The sequence below is a fragment of the Asterias amurensis genome, chromosome 7 (assembly GCF_032118995.1).
Source record: "Asterias amurensis chromosome 7, ASM3211899v1".
In the NCBI taxonomy this organism is placed as follows: Eukaryota; Metazoa; Echinodermata; class Asteroidea; order Forcipulatida; family Asteriidae; genus Asterias; species Asterias amurensis.
The window spans coordinates 12,562,681-12,582,996 of record NC_092654.1 but is presented as its reverse complement, the minus strand read 5'-3'; the positions used below and the strand labels follow the sequence as shown (position 1 = coordinate 12,582,996).

The window sequence follows — 20,316 nt, the reverse complement described above, 5'->3', positions numbered from 1 at the left end:
CCTAGCCACTAATTTTAATAAGGCTTAAAGACTGGACATCTTCGGTAATTTTCATAGACCAGTCTTCTCACTTGGTGTATCTCAACAGATGCACAAAATAACAAAGCTGTGGAAAGTTGCGAGATATAATCAAAGACACCCTTGTCTAAAGAAGTTGTTTGCTTTCAGATGCTTGATTTCGAGACCTCCAAATCAAATTCTGAGGTCTCGAAAACAAATTCAAATATTTTAGTGAGACATAACTTCTTTCTCGAAGAACAGTACTTCAGAGGGAGCCGTTACTCACAATGTTTTATACTATCACATCTCTCCATTGATCGCTAACAAGTAAGTTTTTATACAAACAATTATTTTTGAGCAATTACCAATAGTATCCAGTGCCTTTAAACTATCACAAACCTGCGGGTACACACATGTGTAAATCTCTTTGGAGAGAAGTGTTTACTCTCTCTTGTATTACTTACTGTCCACACCCACACCCTGCATAGCTTTATTGACACATGTTGGTGTTCAACAAACAAAATGTATAACTGACTTAAATAAAATCCAAGGGTCTTATTTTAATAAACAAACTAAAGGTTTAAGTTTTGTTAGAGATTTTGTGCTCAATTTTAATATCGCTTTGTAATAATTTTCAGATTGAGAAACAATTGTTGCTCTCTGTTTGTCCGTTCGTTGGGTTTTTTCCCTTCTTCTCTCTCTCTTTGTTCACAAATTGTCTACTTTAAGGCCTTTGGAAGGGCAGACCATGGTACCTATGACATTACTTCTAGAAACTATATGTATTCAAGGGAAGGTACACGTTTGGTAATTACTCAAAACAAATATTAACTTAAAGGTGGTAACAAGCATTGGAGAGCTGTTGCTAGGATAAAACATTGTGGGAAACGACTCCCTCTGAAGTAATGTAGTTTTTGAAAAAGAGGTAATTTCTCACTAAAATATAAAAGACTTCTAGCTAGAAGTCTTTTATTCTTATCTGAGAGCACACGATTTCGTCCAAAATGGGTGTTTTTTCTTTCATCATTTTCTCGCAACTTCGATGACAAATTGAGCCCAAATTTTCACAGGCTTGTTATTTTATTGTTATGATGGGATACACAAAGTGAGAAGACTGGTCTTTGACAATTCCCAAACGTGTACCTTCCCTTTAAGCTCCCCTTGAGCTTATAGTTTCTAGAAGTACTGTACTGTGACATCACTTGTTTATGAAAAAGCAACTGAGCCCGAGGAGTTGATTTCACACAGCACAAAGATTCATCTCAAGATGAGTTGTCAGTATTACCATAGTAATTTGTATTGTGACATCACATTTTGCATAGCAATTATGATTGATTTGCACTTATGATCAATTTCAACTCTTTGTGAAATCGTGTCCTGGACTTCCAGTAAGGCACGATGGAAGAAAATAAAAAATCATGCACTTCATGAAGATACTGCAAAGGTTTTTTATTTTATTTTTAATATGCAGAAAAATGTACAGCTGTCTATTATGTGCAAATTTGTAAAATTTGTTCATACATTGTTCAATCTTACCAATGTTTTAAACACCCTTGAATAAGAGGGTCATGCCCTTCCCATAAAAGACTTCCTTTAAAGTTCCCTCATAAAATGTACAAATTATCAATACTGCACTCCAAAAAAACCCCAAGAATAATCCTTTCTCCTGAAGACCAGTAGAGTATAGTGTTTAAAACGTCACGACCAAACCAGCTTCTTTCAGAGCCAACACTCCCTCAAAAGAAGTTTACTAATAATGGTTGTACCAGCAAGTTTACTATTATTTATATTTATCTTTCTTAACACCCATGCAATGCTGCAAACATCACTAATGAATAATTCCTTAATCCTGAAATTTTTGCTTACTTTTGTTGATGTCGTGTCACCACGCCCTCTGACTTCTTCCGTTTCAGACAATGAGAAGTCACACCGAGGAACACTATGAGTAAGAAGCCTCCGCCCACGGAGCAACCAACAATGAGGGCGATATTTAAGGTGCTCTCCGTCTTGTCCTTGCCGCCTCCGCTATCAGTGACTAAGATTGGCTCACACTGTGGTCCGCTAGTGTCCGATGGACATCTATTAAAACAGTTATAAGACAATGTTTTAAAACCTGCTATGTCGCGTTAAGGTTGAATAAGTGAATAAAAGGGTAGCGACGACTTATTAAATGGCCGTTTAAAACCGCCAAGGTCGTTGCCCTGTGATAAAGCTCGGGAATGACCCTGCAAGGTTTTAAACGGCCGTTTAAGAACAAATCACTACTCTTTCATTCCCATTCTTGGTTAAAAGGCGTATTAAAGTAAGAAACTTTGTAAAACTTATCCGTTACCGACGTGCTTGAGCTCTGTACGTCCGTGTGTTGCATTTTTATGACCGAGACGACATTTCCGGATCCGCTCATGGGCGTATAGTCTTAGTGCAAGACGTTCTTGTTTTCCTTTCACACACAGCGTGGCAAATGCACCGACAGTGCCCGCATCTTGCACCAAGACTAGCGCGTAGTATCCGAAAACAACTGGTTATAAACAGCTTGCTGGTCATTATCAACCGTTTAAACACCCCCACGTGACGCCCTCTCCATCCATAGGAATAGCGAATAGTCTGAGGTATTTATGAAGGGACATTTGTATTATTCAAAATAGTTTTAAGACAAACTTATAGAAACAATCAGAATCTGTTTGTGTTGTAATACTTATTATTGTATTATTGTATACAAATGGTGTGTCTCATAAGTGACAAAAATTGTGGCTGAAATCCAATCGATCAGTGCCTTGCAAAGCAGTGGGAAAAAAATGTTAGGTACTTATTTGTTTTTTGTGAAATGTTGATACAGGTGTCAGGGTCAACATAGTTTGCTTTGTGAACAATTGTAAATAACAGAATCCCACAAGTCTATGGCGTCGAGTCCTGAACATCCAGCGTTTGTCACGTCCGAGCGGTCTTCTAGTGCATACAAAATGTGGTGAAAACAAACTTATTTACTTATACACACAAAAAGAAATAAAGTTAAAGGCAGTGGACACTATTGGTAATTACTCAAAATAATTATTAGCATCAAACCTTTCTTGGTGACGAGTAATGGGGAGAGGTTGATGGTATAAAACATTGTGAGAAACGGCTCCCTCTGAAGTGACATAGTTTTTGAGATAGAAGTAATTTTCCACAAATTTAATTTCGAGACCTCAGATTTAGAACTTGAGGTCTCGAAATCAACCATCTAAACGCACACACTTCATGTGACAAGGGTGTTTTCTTCTTTCACTATTAGCTCGCAACTTTTATGACCGTTGAGCTCAAATTTTCACAGGTTAGTTAATTATATGCATATGTTGAGATACACCAACTGTGAAGGCTAGTCTTGGACAATTACCAATAGTGTCCACTGCCTTTAAGGGACAGACCTGGTAACATTTTTGATATTTCCCTGAAACCGATGCCTTCATGACACACACTCAAGCACTGTCAGTACATTACCATACATTTGTTTTGTATAAATCTCCTCTTAAAGACACTGGACACTATTGGTAATTGTCAAAGACAAGATTTCACAGTTGGTGTATCTCAACATAGGCATAAAATAACAAACCTGTGAAAATTTAAAATCAATCGGTCGTCAAAGTTGCGAGATATTAATGAAAGAAAAAACACCCATGTCGCACCATGGTCACACGAAGTTGTGTGCTTTCAGATCCTTCATTTCGAGATCTCAAATTCTAAATCTAAGGTCTCGAAATCAAATTCGTGAAAAATAACTTCTGTCTCAAAAACTATGTCACTTCAGAGGGAGCTGTTTCTCACAATGTTTTATACTATTAACCTCTCCCCATTACTCGTTATCAAGAAAGGTTTTATGATAAGAATTATTTTGAGTAACTATCAAGTGTCCACTGCTTTTAAAGCCATTATACACTTTCGGTATAAAACAGTATTGTCCAAGTCACACACTTCGTGTATCACAACTTATATATAAAATAACAATCCTGTGGAAATTTAGGCTCAATCGGACATCGGAGTCGGGAGAAAATAACGGGAAAACCCACTCCTGTTTACGTGCGTTTCGCCGTGTCATGACATGTGTTTATAACAAATCCGTAATTCTCGTTAACGAGAATTTATATTGTTTTACCGTTTTCTCAAAAAGTAAAGCATTTCATGGACTAATATTTCAAGAGAAGTCTTTCACCATTACCTTCTGTAAACCCTGTAAATTATTTGTAAATCTGTGAACCTTTTTTTTTTTTTTTCTGTACCGAAAGGGTCCAATGGCTTTAAGTATTTATTTCAAAAGTTTGTACTGATATTTTCGTGCCAGAGAAATAACAAATAAACACACTTAAAAAAAAGAAAGAGGTGAAACAAAAATCATTTCAAAACCATTGACTCCTCAGTAAGGAGGCAAAAGGTCATTTGAACACCTGTCATTTCTGTGTTTGGATAGCAAGCGCTCTAAAGTACGCTCTTTAGATTGGGTTCAAATAAAGTGGGCCATCTGTCACCATAATTTCAATAACAAAAAGTACTTGACAACTTGCTGTAGATAGTTGCATCATCACTAACTATTTTAGGGCTGGCCAGGGTGGGGTCTTTGATTCAGCTTGCCCCCCCCCCCCCACTTTTGGACATTATGAAAGGGCAATGCCATTTTCATTTTGTAAAGGACACTTCCATTGGAAAATTATAAAATCAATGGGCATTATTTTTAAAAGGGCACCAAGGCCACACCAGGGGCAATGGAGGCTATGGCCTGCGTGTTATTCCAGTCCTGTTTCATTAGACAGAAAACATCTCGACTAACCTGCACCGAGGTGGATAGGGCGGGTTGTGTATACAGGAGCCCAGATTGCAGTACCCAGTCACACAAAGGGATTCACAGGTGTAATAACAGGTGCCATCGTCTGGTCTCACTTCTTGTAGGCTGTACCCATCCCCACATGTAGGTGGGCTGCTCCCGCACAGATTGGTCAAATCTATAGTATATAGATTCATCGAATTGAGATCATTACAGTAATAGACTTATCAGTAAACAAAAACATTTTTTATTTTATTGCATAAGGCTTTGACTCATAGAAAAAAAAGCAGGACAATCTTTGTTAAGTTCAAGGGCCTTTCAATGATATAACAAGGCAGGCTGGATTTGATTTTTTAAGACTAATTTAATCATACCATTATTATTATTATGCATTTAGGTACGCTATTCATATTGTAAACATATCACAGCATTAACAATAGTTATGTACAATATAGCAAACAAATAATTAAAAATTATACAAACAAAACAACAATAATACATCAATTAGGAAAGAGGTCTGTTAATAATATTCTTACTGATCTTCTGAGGGCAGAAAAATTTGGAAAAAAGATTCAAAAACTGTTTCCAAAACTTGACAATAATTCTTGACAAAGGTTCTGTGATCCTAAGAACATAAATAAGCCATTCAACTACTTTGTTTTTGACTGATCAGTTAGTGGCGGACGGGACTCGTTGGGACAAACAAAGTTTAGACAAAAAAGTTGTTAAATCTTACCCTTGGGTGGGCTACACCTCTCACAGTCAGAAACAAGTCTGAGAGCACCCAACCTGCCTGCAGACACATCCGCTGCCAAGGTTTGCTCATAAAACTCCTGCGCTGACAGAGCTCTCTCACTTTCAGACATCTTGTTGTAGTCATAGACCACCGTGTGGGGAATGCTGCCTCCCCTGTTAGAGGAGAGAGTGAACAAAATTTATTAAGTAGTTTCGATTTAATGGATATTTTTCTAATAATTTTGATCAGCATTGAGCATTTATTTCCAAAGTGTGCCTTTTATCATTTTGTATTTATTTGTTCCATTTTAAGATTGGATTATTGCTTTTGAACTGGACAAGAACCAGAATATAATTTAGGGCGAATATGAAAGAAAATGTACATCGGCGCAGGGTGTCGTTTGAAAATGCAGGTGCAAGCTGTTTGGTCCATTATTGCACTTATTTAATTGTATGTGCATCATTGTTTATGTTGTTGTTTTGTTTCTTTCTGGGGGAGGGGGAACATTTCTTCATCTTTTTATTTTATTTTCGGGACCTTTTCTTATTTTTATATTTTTTATGATGATATGAAATAATACTGAATTGACAATTTATAAGCTTATGTACTTACCCCATATCAGACTGATCAGCATCAATTCTTGAAAGCGACGATGAAAATGACTCATAGTTTTTCAAAATCTGCATAATCATATATTAAAAAATATATCACAGAAAAGAATAAGCAATGGTTGAATAAAACGACAATACTTTGGCAGTAAGGGCAACAAAAAGGTAATACTAAAAATAAACAAACAGATACATGGATGAATTTACACACAATCAGCCAACCACATAATCAAACAAATATTTAAAAAAAAAAATACATAAAACTACAAACATACAAAATGCATATGCGCATACATACGATATTATTTTATGATTTGTTTACCCTAGAATAATGTGTGATAAGCGTAGACTGCTGTTCAAAGCCCTCTGTTGAAGGAATATAATTTCAGAGTGAAAAAGTGAAAAAAAGAACATAATAAAAACACAATGAAGACTTAATTGGGGTGGGGGGATGCACCATGCCAAATACCCTGCGCAACTCAATAACAAGGGGCTTTATTTGACTAATTAGCAAGATGTCACTCAAATCTCACCTGTTTACAAAAACAGGTATATAGCGCCACTTATAAATGTAGCTATTGATTGCGATTGATACAAAGAATTATTTCACTCACATTCATCTTGAATGTATTGAGAAGCATTTGACAGCTAGCCGTCATCTGATTCACACTCCAGTCACATCCATACAGAGATTCCTCTGCTATGGCAATGTCAATTGCAAACTTCTTCTCCAGTGGTGCTTCAAATAATAAAAAGCCCAATAAATAAAAATAGTGACCAAAATATACCAAAATTGATATTATGATTCCAGCTCACAAGGATTCTCCCATCCACCACACACCAGAGACTCTTGGTTTTTATGCGGCTGCTCCAAACGTTTGGAACAATCTACCTTATCAAATACGTCATGCTATTTCACCTACTGAATTCAAAACATCGCTTAAAGACAGTGGACACTATTGGTAATTGTCAAAGACCAGTCTTCTCACTTGGTGTATCTCACCATAAAATAACAAACCTGTGAAAATTTGAGCTTGATTGGTCGTCGGAGTTGCAAGATAACTATGAAAGAAAAACACACCCTTGTCACACAAAGTTGTGTGCTTTCAGATGCTTGATTTTGAGACCTCAAATTCTTAACTTGAGGTCTTGAAATCAAATTCGTGGAAAATTACTTATTTCTCAAACGTCACTTCAGAGGGAGCCGTTTTCGCAATGTTTTTTCCTTGAACCTCTCCCCATTACTTGTTACCAAGAAAGGTTTTATGCTGATAATTATTTTGAGTAATTACCATGAGTGTCCACTGCCTGTAAAACTCACCTTTCCATACTTATTGTGCTTACTAGGCTATTTATTTCATTCTCATTCCTTTGCATTGTAAATTGTTGGTTACTTTTATATAATTGTTGTAAATACAATACAATGTGGTATCTTTTCTGTGTAAGAGTGCTATATGATATTATTATTTTCATTATTATATTTAGGCATGTTCATATTCATGAAGTCCTGTGGGAGGGGGCAACTTATAGTAACAGTCATAGAGTTCTGGGCTCGATTTCACAAAGCAATAAAATCCATCGTAAGACAAATTTTCAGTATCACCATAGTGATTTGCATTGTGACATCACACTTTACTAAGCAACTACGACTGATTTGCAGTTGCGACCAATTTTAGCTCTTTGTGAAATCGACCCCTGGTCCTGGTGAGCCCTGTAAGGTAGGGGGTTGATGCAAGTAACAGTCAATCATTTCTTTAGATCTGTCATTTTTGTTGTGATAATAAAAGGACGTGTTAAACAAGTTTAAAGATAAAAGACTTACGCAGGTTTCCGGTTGGATTGGGTATGTCAGGATGCATAGTGTGAGGGTACTCTGTGAAAGATCAAGCAGAACTTGTGAAAGATAACTTTGTTATTCAAGTTTTTCCACCCAGACATAGTTTCAAATGCAAAGATCAAAATGTGAAAAAAAGAAAAAAAAGCTTTTTGGTTGTCGTTGACTCATACATTCTAACTTTGCTGAGATGTAGAACAAAGAGCAACTCTAGCTGCCATCAATTTCACCAATCTCTTCCTAACTTAAGACTAATCTTAGGACTTAGGACGAGTCCCAACCCTGCACTGTAGCATGCAGACCTTAGGATTAATCCTAAGTTAGGAAGAGTTACTTGTCCTAACTCGAGATAAGACGAGTCCTAACTCTTTGTGAAATCGACCCCAGGTTTGATTGTCTTGTCTTGTCTTTACTGCACAAACCGCCGCCACTGGGCTATAACCGTGCAGACCCTCATGCATGCATGCTCCTACTCAAATTTTATATTAAAAAGGAGGGACTTAAAACTATTAGAGTCAGGGGCTGATTAACTTGCGGCGGGAGTGAGTTCCAGATTGGTATAGTTCTTGGATACAAGGAGGAGTAACGGTAGCAGTCTTTGTTTGATGTGATGGTGTTATAATTTAGGGTCTGATTTTGGCGAGTTGTGGGTCTGTTCCGTTGGTTGCAGCGAAGATTACTAATGTTGGATGGAGTTATAGAGTGAGTTTCTTTGTAAAGTGTAGTAAGTCTACCTATGGTGCGGCGTCTTTGAAGTGTATCCCATTTGAGGTCCTGTAGCATTTCCGTTACACTACTGGTCTTGTGATAATTGCTTTTGACAAAACTGGCTGCTCTTCGTTGAACTCTTCGTTGATTCCCCAAACTGCATCTCTTTTGAACTCTTTGCCAGGTGCATATTTCCCTCCATCCAACAATCTAGACTGCTTTAAGAAAAATATCAGTTCCTAGTTTCCTACCTTCAGCTCAACTGAGTACTTATTCACTTTCAATGCCTTCTTCATGTAAGCCCTTCTCAAGAGTGGCTTTAGCCAGGGCCAAATTTCATAGAGCTGCTTAAGCACAAAACTTTGCTCAAGCAAAAGAATTCATGCTTAGTAAAATCAAATTACCGGCCCAAGACTCCACTCAATTGTTATGCTAAGTAAACAACAGCTAAATACCAGTCACAAGCAATGTATATGGCATGAAATTTTTGCCAGTAACATGTGTAAAATAAGAAAGCTACTCTCGTGCTTAAGCAATTTTTTTGCTTCAGCAGCTCTATGAAATTGACCCTCGGTTTGGGGTGAACTTGTATAAATTAAAAAAAGAAAAATAATGTATTTTTTTGTATTTGTAAATGTTACTTGTGTCTTTAACAGACAAACTAATGATCTTTAGTACCTCTGCATGTGACAGTATCCCAGAACAATCCTTCATGACATGTACACTGATAGCTTCCGTCGTAGTTTGTACAAGTCGCTCGATCATCACATCGCTGCATATCTGCACACTCGTCAATATCTGAAGAAAAAAAAAAAGACACTTTCTATTTGTTAAAGGTACTGGACACCTTTGGTAATCATTTGTTTGAGCCAGGAAAGCCATTAAAAAAAACCTGATATAGGAGACTTTTGAGCTCAAATATCAGGTTTATTTGAGGCATCTTGTTCTTAAGTGTATTGACCCAATTCACCTGACGCCATCATCAGAATAGTCTTGGACGCGCCATACTGGTGGGCAATTTCACTGTGCGTTATTCAGTGAAGTGCACATTTTAGGTGACGCGGCGTGCCGTGGTGTTTACACGTAAACCTATTGACCACCAAAATGGTGAGCGTGGCACAGTCAGCGCGTGTGTCGTGTGTGCAAAGGGTCATTAGATAGTATTATAAAGCCATTAAATTATTAAAAATCAAAATTTGGGGTAGGTGGGTCAAAAAAAACCAAAAAACAAACAATTTTTTGTTTAACATTGACTATTCTGAATAGCCAATTAGGTTGCCTACCTTCACAAGAGCCATTGACACTGGTATAACCCGCTGGACAGAAACAAACATAGTCATCCTCATCATCGTTGTATCTGCACTGCCCGGCTTCATTCTCATCAGCAGAACACTTCCAACAACTTTTTGGAAACTCAGGGGAGTCTGGGGAATAAACAACATAAACTAGAGCTTAACACGCATCGGTTTCTAGGTAAAAATAATGTCGTCTTTAACAAATTTAACGTGTACTAAAGGCATTGGACCCTTTGGTAATTGCCAAAGACCAGTATTCTCACTTGGCGTACCCCAACATATCAATAAAACAACAAATCTGTGAAAATTGGGACTCAATTGGTCATCGAAGTTGGAAGAAAATATTGGAGAAAAAAAAAACACCCTCGTTGCACTTTGTGTGATGCAGAACTTAAAACAGCTTCAGGCCTGAAATATTTTATTAATCGTGTGACAAATTACCTCGTTCTCGAAATTTTGTTACTACAGAGGGAGCCATTCCTCATGATGTACAATCAACAGCTCTCTTGTTACCGGAAACGTTTTTATGCCCGCAATTATTTTGAGTAATTACCAAGTGTCCATTACATTAAAACTGCTGTGATAACTGCTCCAAAATATAGGATCTAAACTGCTTCCAGGCAATTTTGGTGGTCTGATGGTAAGACATACGCACTAGAATGACAAAGGTCATGGTTTCGAATTTGGATTTGAAACTTTGCATGGCGGAAATACGATATAGAAAGGTTTGTGGTAACACCATGTAATGACTATCTCTAATGAGTTGGGGAGGTTATGAAAAGTATGCTCTGATTGTCTTCTGGAGAAAGCTTTCTCCAGAAGACAATCAGAGCATACTGATCCAAATGTCAAGTTAAAATTAACGTTTTTTTTCAGAACCACCCCAACTCCTTAGAGATAGTCATTACATGGTGTTACCGCAAACCCTTCTAAATAATATGCCTGAGATTTTTTTACAAGACTCTGAGAAAGTAATGAGTACATACTCATAGTGGTGTATGGATGAATCTCTTCAGCCAAGACTTTTCACAAATAAACATCCTCTATCAAATTCTTCAAATGAAAACCCTCAAAACATGAACACAAAATTGAAGGGAAAAACCCCACTTACCTCGTAGATTAACCTCCACAGTGAACTGGCACCACCCCATATTCATGGCATCATCGAATGCAGAGCACACCACGGTCGTCTCCCCAAGATCAAACGCACTGCCGCTCGGCGGTATACAGCTTACCGAGACGCTTCCTGAAATGGCGTCAGTCGCTGGGATGGTTTTCCAGGCTACTTTGGAGGTCTGGAAGAATCGCTGGTGGTTGACGGATATGGGGCTTGGGCAGGATAAGACTGGCTCTGTGTCATCTTTTGCAGAGATGGACAAAAGAACAGTTATAGAAGGTGTATTTGAAACTAGGCAGTGGACACTATTGGTAATTACTATAAATAATTATGATCATAAAACCTTTCTTGTTTACGAATAATGGGGAGAGGTTGATAGTATAAAACATTGTGTGAAACAGAAGTAACGTAGTTTTCGAGAAAGAAGTAATTTTCCATGAATTTGATTTCGAGACCTCAGATTTAGAATGTGAGGTCTCGAAATCAAGCATCTGAAAGCACACAACTTCGTGTGACAAGGGCATTTTTTCTTTCATTATTATCTCGCAATTTCGATGACCGATTGAGCTCAAATTTTCACAGGTTTGTTATTTTATGCATACGTTGAGATACACCAAGAGAGAAGACTGGTCTTTGACAATTACCAATAGTGTCCACTGCCTTGAAATCAAGCTTTTTGTGACAACCAGTACAAGTGATGTTGGTGAGAAAAGTTCAATGGATGGATATATGGGGCTTGGGCAGGATAAGACTGGCTCTGTGTCATCTTTTGCAGAGAAGAACAAGTAAACAAGCGAAAGGTGTATTTGAAATCAAACTTTTTGTGACAACCAGGGCCCAATTTCATAGCGCTGCTTAACAGCCGATTTTGTGCTTACTGTGCAATTTCTATTTCATAGCGCTGCTAACCGTAAGCACACGAAAAGGCATGCTAACCTTCCAGTGCCTACCGCATGAAAATAAATGACGTCACAATGCAAATCCACGGTAAACACGCAATGTGGCTGCCCAATTTTTTCTGCTAACCTGTGTAATACGCTAAGGCTTAAGCAAATTTTTCTGCTACAGTAAGCACGCAAATTTGCTTACCGTTAAGCAGCGCTATGAAATTGGGCCATGTACAAGTGATGTTAGTGGTGAGAAAAGTTCAATGGATGGAAATGGGGTTTGGGCAGGATAAGACTGGCTTGGCGCTGTGTCATCTTTTGCAGAGGAGCCAGAGATCAGGGCGGAGTTTCATAGCGCTGCTGAACGGAAAGCAAATTTTTGTGATTACTGTAGCAGAAAAAAATTGCTAAGGTGCAAGCGTATTTCACAGGTTAGCAGCAAAATTAGAGGCCATATTGCATGTTTAGCATGGATTTGCATTTTGACGCCATTTATTTTTGTGCGGTAAGCACCGGAAGGTTAGCATGCCTTTCTTGTGCTTGCAGTTAGCAGCGCTATGAAATGGAAATCGTACAGTAAGCACATAATCGACCGCTAAGCAGTGCTATGAAACTGTGACCAGTTAAAGAAGTTGTATTTGAAATCAAGCTTTAGTTACAATCAATACAAATGATTTCAGTGGTGAGAAAAATCAAAACTTAGTCTGCAGTTGGTAGTTAAAAGGATGAGGTTGAAATAATAATAATGGGTGATTTGAGATCCTGCCCACTAGGTGTGCTGAGATATTTTGGTACAAACAGTTTCCAGCTCCAATAGTGTTGTTCTTAAAGGGAAGGTGTACCTTTAGTAATCATTCTAAAAATTAAAGGCAATAAAAACTGTGGGCTAGAAAGCCTACAGCATCTTTCGATAGTGAAAAGCATTTTGAGAAACATTTCACTGCGATGTGATTATGTGAACAAATATCACTTTGTTTGTCCCAAAACTTGAATTTGAGAAGCGTTTAATTTTGTAAGAACATGTTCATTGCTCAGATTGTGTGTTTGTATTATGGATTATTTTTCCTGCATGGACATAATTTAGTCCAGATGTTCTTCGAAAAACGCGACCACCTTTTGAAATGAATTTTGCACATATTAAGTTTATTTTATACAAAACATTTATATGAAGTTAGACTAACCAAACGGTTTAAAAAAATCAAAGGTTTACTTTGCCTTTAACTCAGCAGTAAACTGTTGTAAAGCTCTTCCATTGAGCGAATTGTCTGGAATTGATTAAGTTTGACATATTTCTCAATTTAATAGCATCTTACCTACTAAGACATTAAAGGTACAAGATGCAGTTAGCCCGCTGGAGGCATCTGTCGCTGTACACATCACCTCAGTGGTACCTTCCTGAAACTCACTACCACTTGATGGGGTACAAATGACTGCTGCAGGAATGCCAGGGCCGTCATTAATGACAGGATTCAGCCAAGAGACAGAGACCACTTCACTCCCTCCTTCTAATGACTTTATGATGTCTGTTGGACACTGACTTGCAAAGGATGATACTAGAATATCGCAGGGTGGTAAAAGGGTAAATGTTTTTAATAGATATCATTAGTACTGCATTAATACTGCATTGAAACCCCTCATTTTACAACTTCATAAATCTCCCAAATTTGTGAAAGAAATAAAAAGCCTTCAAAACATATATTAGGCCTGCACCAAAATTACTTCCAAAGAGAGTACTTTATAGTGTTTTTGCCTCCCTATGTGATTGGCTTTTGAGTAAGTGTTTACTATACTTTTCCTGCCCCTCACATTAAGGTTGTTTGGTAAATTTGTTGCACATTTATGGGTTTTTTTCCTTCTTTTTATTTACATTGTACAAACTTCTGAGATTTAATTTACTACTTTATTCTTATTCCTATTCTTTATTTGGCAAACAGTAGATAACTGATCTGCAGATACTGATTAGTATTCTTCATGTACTTACCTGGCTGACTACAATTAGCTCCAGTCCAACCATCTTTGCAGATACAGCTACAAGAGTTAGGGTCAAACACTTCATCATTCAGACACATGGTGGAGTTGGAGTCACACTCTATAATACACATGAGAGGTATCATAACAAAATAATACAGGCACTGTACACTATTGATTAAAACTCAATAATAATAGCATAAAACCTTCCTTGGTAACAAGCAATGGGGAGTTGTTGATAGTATAAAACATTGTGAGAAAAAAGCTCTCTCTGAAGTAACATAGTTTTTCAGAAAGAGGTAATTTCTCACTCAAATATTAAAAGACTTTAAATAGTATATCATCACACCATGAGGGGAGCATCAAACCCTCATCCTGTTTTTCAACAGGATGAGCGGTGCTATTTTTTGAATTATGAGACCTGTGCAAAGGATCTTTTTATTTCATACTCTTTCACAGCTAAATTTGATACATGACCTCGTTGGATAGCAAGAAAACGTTCTGAGTACCTTGACAGAGTGGGGGTTGATAGAACCCAGGACAATGGCATTCACACGTTTCCATATTTTGATCCCAGCCATCATGTTGACACGGCTTGCACACTGAAAACAAGTAAATAACACAGTTTTGAAAAGTACTGATTGAATGCATGGGTCATAGGCTTGAATCCCCCTACAATGAGTTTTTTCTCGCAGAACTGGATGCCCCCGAGTATACAGTTAACAGATCATTCTGGGAGTAAAACCAAAATTATAAGTTCCGATTAAAGGCAGTGGACACTATTGGTAATTATCAAAGACTAGCCTTCACAGTTGGTGTATCTCAACATATACATAAAATAACAAACCTGTGGTAAATTTGAGCTCAATCGGTCATCAAAGTTGCGAGATAATAATGAAAGAAAAAAACACCCTTGTCACACGAAGTTGTGTGCATTTAGATGGTTGATTTCGATACCTCAAGTTCTAAACTTGAGGTCTCAAAATCAAATTCGTGGAAAATTACTTCTGTCTCCAAAACTATGGTACTTCAGAGGGAGCTTTTTCTCACAATGTTTTATACTATCAACCTTTCCCCATTACTTGTCACCATTTTGAGTAATTACCAATAGTGTCCACTGCCTTTAAGTAAACAGCCCAATGTCACATCAGTGACTAGTAGAACTGAAATAAACACTTTTTTCAGAAAAGCAAAGTTAATGACTAATACTAGCCAAGGACCCCATGGAAAAAAGACAATAAGGAATTAAATTTCAATTGTGGGATACAACCAGAGAGTTAGTCCAGACACTAGGGCAACTCGATAGAGACTGAAAACCAGATCCAGATAGTACCCCCAGTGGGATTCGAACTGGAGACCTAGAGGTGCAAGAACTTACTTTCACACATTGGTCCTTCATAGACACTGTTACAAGAACAGCCATCGCCGTCACACAAACAACCAGCAGAGGAGATTGCACAATTTGCACCATGCTCTAATGGTTGGAGAAAAAAACAGTTTTAAAAAGATCAATTTTACTAACAAGTTTTTTCTTAAAGGCAGTGGACACTATTGGTAATTGTCAAAGACTAGCCTTCACAGTTGGTGTATCTCAACATATGCATAAAATAACAAACCTGTGAAAATTTGAGCTCAATCGGTCATTGAAGTTGGGAGATAATAATGAAAGAAAAAACACCCTTGTCACACGAAGTTGTGTGCGTTTACATGGTTGATTTCGAGACCTCAAGTTCTAAATCTGAGGTCTCAAAATCAAATTCGTGGATAATTACTTCTTTCTCGAAAACTATGGCACTTCAGAGGGAGCCGTTTCTCACAATGTTTTATACCATCAACCATTCCCCATTACTCGTCACCAAGAAAGGTTTTATGCCAATAATTATTTTGAGTAGTTACCAATAGTGTCCACTGCCTTTAAGAGTAACTATAATTATAAATATGAATAGTAAACTTGCGGGTTCAACCATGAGTAAAATCTCTTTTGAAGGAGAGGTGGCTCTGAGGAGAGGTGGCTCTGAAAAGAGCCGGTTTGGTATTGATGTTTCAAACAGTGTACTCTGATCGTCTTCAAGTGTTTCTTGACAAGTTCTGTACCTAAAAATAAAAGAACCACCTGGATGTCAAGTCAGTCACTAAAATGAGGACACCAAAAACATAACAGCTAGATGGTTCAGATGGATCAGAACTGGCACATTACTCCAGGGGTAATTTCTTTTATTTTCATCCCACTTCTGTTTAACAATAGGGATATATCTCTGACTCACTTAAAGTACAGTGTTTGCCTGTCCAACCATCTTGACATGCACAGCTGCAAGTATCGGCAACAAAGGTACCGCCATTCAAGCAGTGGTCAGCAGTTGCCTCATAACAATCTGCAAAAAAAAAAACATTAGCGTTCAATAACTGAAACTTATGTTAAAGGCAGTGGACACTATTGGTAATTACTTAAAATAATTATTAGCATAAAACTTTTTTTGGTGATGAGTAATCGTGAGAGCTTGATGGTACAACAGTGAGAAACGGCTCCCTCTGAATTGGCATAGTTTTCGAGGAAGAAGTAATTTTCAACAAATTTGATTTCGAGACCTCAAATTTAGAACTTGAGGTCTCAAAATCAACCATCTAATCGCACACAATTTTGTGTGACAATGGTGTTTTTTCTTTCATTATTATCTCGCAACTTCGATGACCGATTGAGCTCAAGTTTTCACAGGTTTGTTATTGTATGCATATGTTGAGATACACAAAGTGAGAAGTGGTCCTCGACAATTACCAATAGTGTCCACTGCCTTTAAAAGGATCATGGCTAGGGAATGAGGAGTTTTTGTAATTGACATCACCAAGATTCTGGTCTTGTACAAAAAAAAGAATTATAGTAAAAGTACAATTTAATACATACATTTACAAATCTTAAATTTCTCGGATGTACAGAAACAAGGCTCCACTCCTCTTCAGATTTGACTCGGCTTTTCATTCCTAGATCTTAAAACCATTATACACTTTCGGTACAGAAAAAAAAAGTTCACAGATTTACAAATAATTTACAGGGTGTAGAAGGTAATGGTGTAACTTCTCTTGAAATATTGTTCCATGAAATGCTTTTTTTTTTTAGAAAACATTAAAACAATATCAATTCTCGATAGCGAGAATAACGGTTTCTTTTTTGAAACACATGTCATGACACAACAAAATGTGCGGAAGCAAGAGTGGGTTTTCCCGTTATTTTCTCCCGACTCCCATGACCGATTGAGCCTAAATTTTCACAGGTTTTTTATTTTATATATAAGTTGTGATACACAAAGTGTGGGACTTGGACAATACTGTTTACCGAAAGTGTATAATGGCTTTAAGAAAAGCTGCAAACAAGTCTAAGAGAAGCTGCCGCATCGATCAGTGTTCAACGTCTCCAAAAGACACTTCTGTTCCCATCCTTGACCACTGTGTTTTGCTCATTAATACAAATTGGGCCTGTTGATACTGTGTTTTGGTTCCGCTAAGGTTATAAACCAGATTGGTCTATCAAGACATTTCAAAATTTCATTTGTTTTGGCTTTTGATTCTTTGCAGATAAGGGACCATCCTAAACTGACCCCTGCCCTGATTTTTATCCCCTGTTCTCCTATTTCCTCATTAATCTCTCTTGTCTTACCTGAACAGACCACACCGTCATGCAATGCAGGGCATTCACACTCGCATCGCTCGTTTTGATTACTACCCCCATTTTGACAAGACCGACAATCTGTGGACAGAATTTTTTTGTTCATTTCGATTAAAAACACAAAACATGGCCTGTTGTAACACAAGGAAATACTAAATATTTCAAACATTGAGTATTACAAAGAAAATCAAAAACAAAACCTGTGCTAGCCAGATATGAGAAATAACCTAAAAAAAAAACTAGCAAAAGTTAAAGTTATCACAAAGGAGAAGAAAAACAAGAAACACTACTCTCTTGAGTAGTGTTGGTTCTGAGAAAAACTGGTGGTTGAAAACCCATTGCTTTCTATCAGTCTGCTCTGATCGTTTTCAGGAGAACTCTGGCTGGCTGCTGCTTATAGGTACTGCCTTGGAGATTAAGTGGTAGTTGGGCTTGGCCTGGCGGTGCGCAAAGGCAGGAACCTGTATAAATAATACCTAATAATAATAATAGGAGCAGGATAAGCTGGGCTTTGCTTGATGAAGCATATAGGTTAGAGCTAGAACTGACGCCTAAACCCAAACCCACTGAGAATGGATAGGAAGATGACTCACCTTGGCATAATGGACCCAGATAGCCATACACACATGTGCATCTCTTCAGTCCACTGCAGAGACAGTTATCACCATCCCCTGGGCAGTCACTCCCTGACACTAAACAATGGGATGAGAGAAAAATCAAATGGTCATCATTGGAACCCAAGACCCCCCCTGACTCCCTGACCCCCACGTCCAGACCAAAACTAGATCAGTGAATCATTGGATCCAGCTTATATGGAATTACGTCCCTCTTTACGTCACTCATTACGTAAACAGGATAACTATAAGAACTTCCCATAGGGCTCCAACATTATAACCCCTGGTCACTTGGCCATTTAATTAATTCCTTAAATCATCTCAGCTCCCTGGGAAGTATGCAGCCTGTGCAACAAAATGCCCTACTAAGCTAAATCAATCCACAAGAACCAACTCTTCTACCCTCACAGTTGCCCATTCTACCCCTGCGTGGAGAAAAGCAAATATGCTAAAGTGCCTTGCTCAGAGACACAATTAGTGTCACGACCAGAATTCAAACCCACACTCTGCTGAACAGAAATACCAGAGCTTGAGAATGGTGCTATCATACGCTCAGCCACGATACCCTAAACAACAAACTTAAGGCCTAACTGAATTACAGAGCAAATAATACCGTACAGGTACTTACTTCTGTAAACGGGAAACCCACAGCTCGAGACTTTATTCCCGGCAAGATCTTGAGCGGTACAAGTCACATCTGTCCTTCGATTGAGAAACTCAGAACCTTCTTCAGGGTAGCAGGACATTTCTGGTGATGAGTCCTTGTTATCGTCTGTCCACATTGGTCGGTACGTTACAACTGGATCAAGAGAATAGACTATCCCAAAAGGACAGTTATGCAGAACTGGAGCTTGGAAGTCTGTAAGATTCAGGAGAAGTTTATGTTTAATTGTTTTGTATATTTTGAAATAGAATACATATCATTCTTTATTGTCAATGATTGCTTGATGTTACAAAGCAGTCAAATTCAGATGGGTTGTCGATATTGAAAGTTGACACAGCAACTAAATTTGTATTGTGATATCACCTTTTTGCTTGGTACAAAATGAAAATCAATTTTAGGTTTTGTTGCGAAATCTGCTGCTGAGATCTCGTGCTGAGAAAAAAAGAAACTCAAATCAAGACAAATTGACTATGACCTGAAAATTGTGTAAATTCAAAATGTTCAAAATGAAATAAAAAGGCTAAAACGAACCTAACTGACAACTGGTTCCCTTGAATCCATCTGTGCAGTTACAGCTTGCACCATCACACATACAGCCTGGTCCTGGATTCCCAGACGACACACAACTACTGGCATCTTTGGCTGAGCAATCCAGTCCGCTATAGCCCACCATACAAGTGCAGTTAGCATTCAAATCATCACAGCTACACTCAGATATACTGGAGCTGCAGGATATACCATCGGCTGGGAATGGAAGAATGAAAAATGGATATGAGTGCCATGCTTGAATTTGGAAGAAAAATACATACTCTGGGCTTGTAGCTCAAAATGCTGTTTGTACAAGCACAAGTAACAAGACCTTGGAATCAAAATGAATAAACAAATTCTGAGTCCGAACAACATGCTCTTCAACCAACTGTGACATCTGTGAAAAAGTTTGATGACATTTGCCTTTTTCAGGCCTGTGAGTGGGTCATTAAAAACAAAAAGGGGAAAACCGTTGTCCAGATTTTGGGCCATCGGGAAACTCGCCTGAATTTTAGGACTGCACTACGAACCATGAAAGGCTTTAAACTGTAGCGTAGACAAATGTGCTGCCTGATGATCTATTTCAGATATAAAAAAGAGGAAGATAAAACGGACCGGAAAAAAAGCGGAGCCTGCAAGAAAAAATACGCAATAGGAAAATGAAAAAAGCGGAAATCTGCTTTAAATAAAGCAGAGATTTCACAGGCCTGCTTTTTAGGCAGGACTACTCAATAGAATAAAAGGCATTTTTAAGACTCAACATTTGAACATTTGTTTCAAGATATTAAACAGTGAGGAGTGTGTATCTTTAATCAATTGAAAACCATAAGACAACGAGACTTGTCCTGTCATAAGTCTGCTGGCCCAACACTGAAACCATGGGCTGTAAAGTTTGAGCCCTGCATGA

At 38.0% G+C, this 20,316-nt stretch overlaps 1 protein-coding gene across 2 annotated transcripts in view; it reads right to left on the bottom strand.

Annotated features, from left to right (window-relative positions):
* LOC139939645 (uncharacterized) overlaps positions 1 to 20,316 on the bottom strand; it is a 29,381-nt gene that overhangs the window by 4,174 nt on the left and 4,891 nt on the right. For both annotated transcript variants that reach the window (XM_071935689.1, XM_071935690.1), the window contains exons 7-24: positions 19,413 to 19,625; positions 18,846 to 19,076; positions 18,197 to 18,295; positions 17,595 to 17,684; positions 16,210 to 16,317; positions 15,324 to 15,419; positions 14,455 to 14,547; positions 13,959 to 14,066; positions 13,291 to 13,530; positions 11,085 to 11,333; positions 9,962 to 10,102; positions 9,357 to 9,476; positions 7,959 to 8,009; positions 6,751 to 6,875; positions 6,141 to 6,208; positions 5,529 to 5,701; positions 4,799 to 4,970; positions 1,867 to 2,079 (exon numbers count right to left, since the gene is read on the bottom strand). In XM_071935689.1, the coding sequence (XP_071791790.1) occupies positions 1,867 to 2,079; positions 4,799 to 4,970; positions 5,529 to 5,701; positions 6,141 to 6,208; positions 6,751 to 6,875; positions 7,959 to 8,009; positions 9,357 to 9,476; positions 9,962 to 10,102; positions 11,085 to 11,333; positions 13,291 to 13,530; positions 13,959 to 14,066; positions 14,455 to 14,547; positions 15,324 to 15,419; positions 16,210 to 16,317; positions 17,595 to 17,684; positions 18,197 to 18,295; positions 18,846 to 19,076; positions 19,413 to 19,625 (2,590 nt within the window). The remainder of the gene's footprint in view (positions 1 to 1,866; positions 2,080 to 4,798; positions 4,971 to 5,528; positions 5,702 to 6,140; positions 6,209 to 6,750; positions 6,876 to 7,958; positions 8,010 to 9,356; positions 9,477 to 9,961; positions 10,103 to 11,084; positions 11,334 to 13,290; positions 13,531 to 13,958; positions 14,067 to 14,454; positions 14,548 to 15,323; positions 15,420 to 16,209; positions 16,318 to 17,594; positions 17,685 to 18,196; positions 18,296 to 18,845; positions 19,077 to 19,412; positions 19,626 to 20,316) is intronic.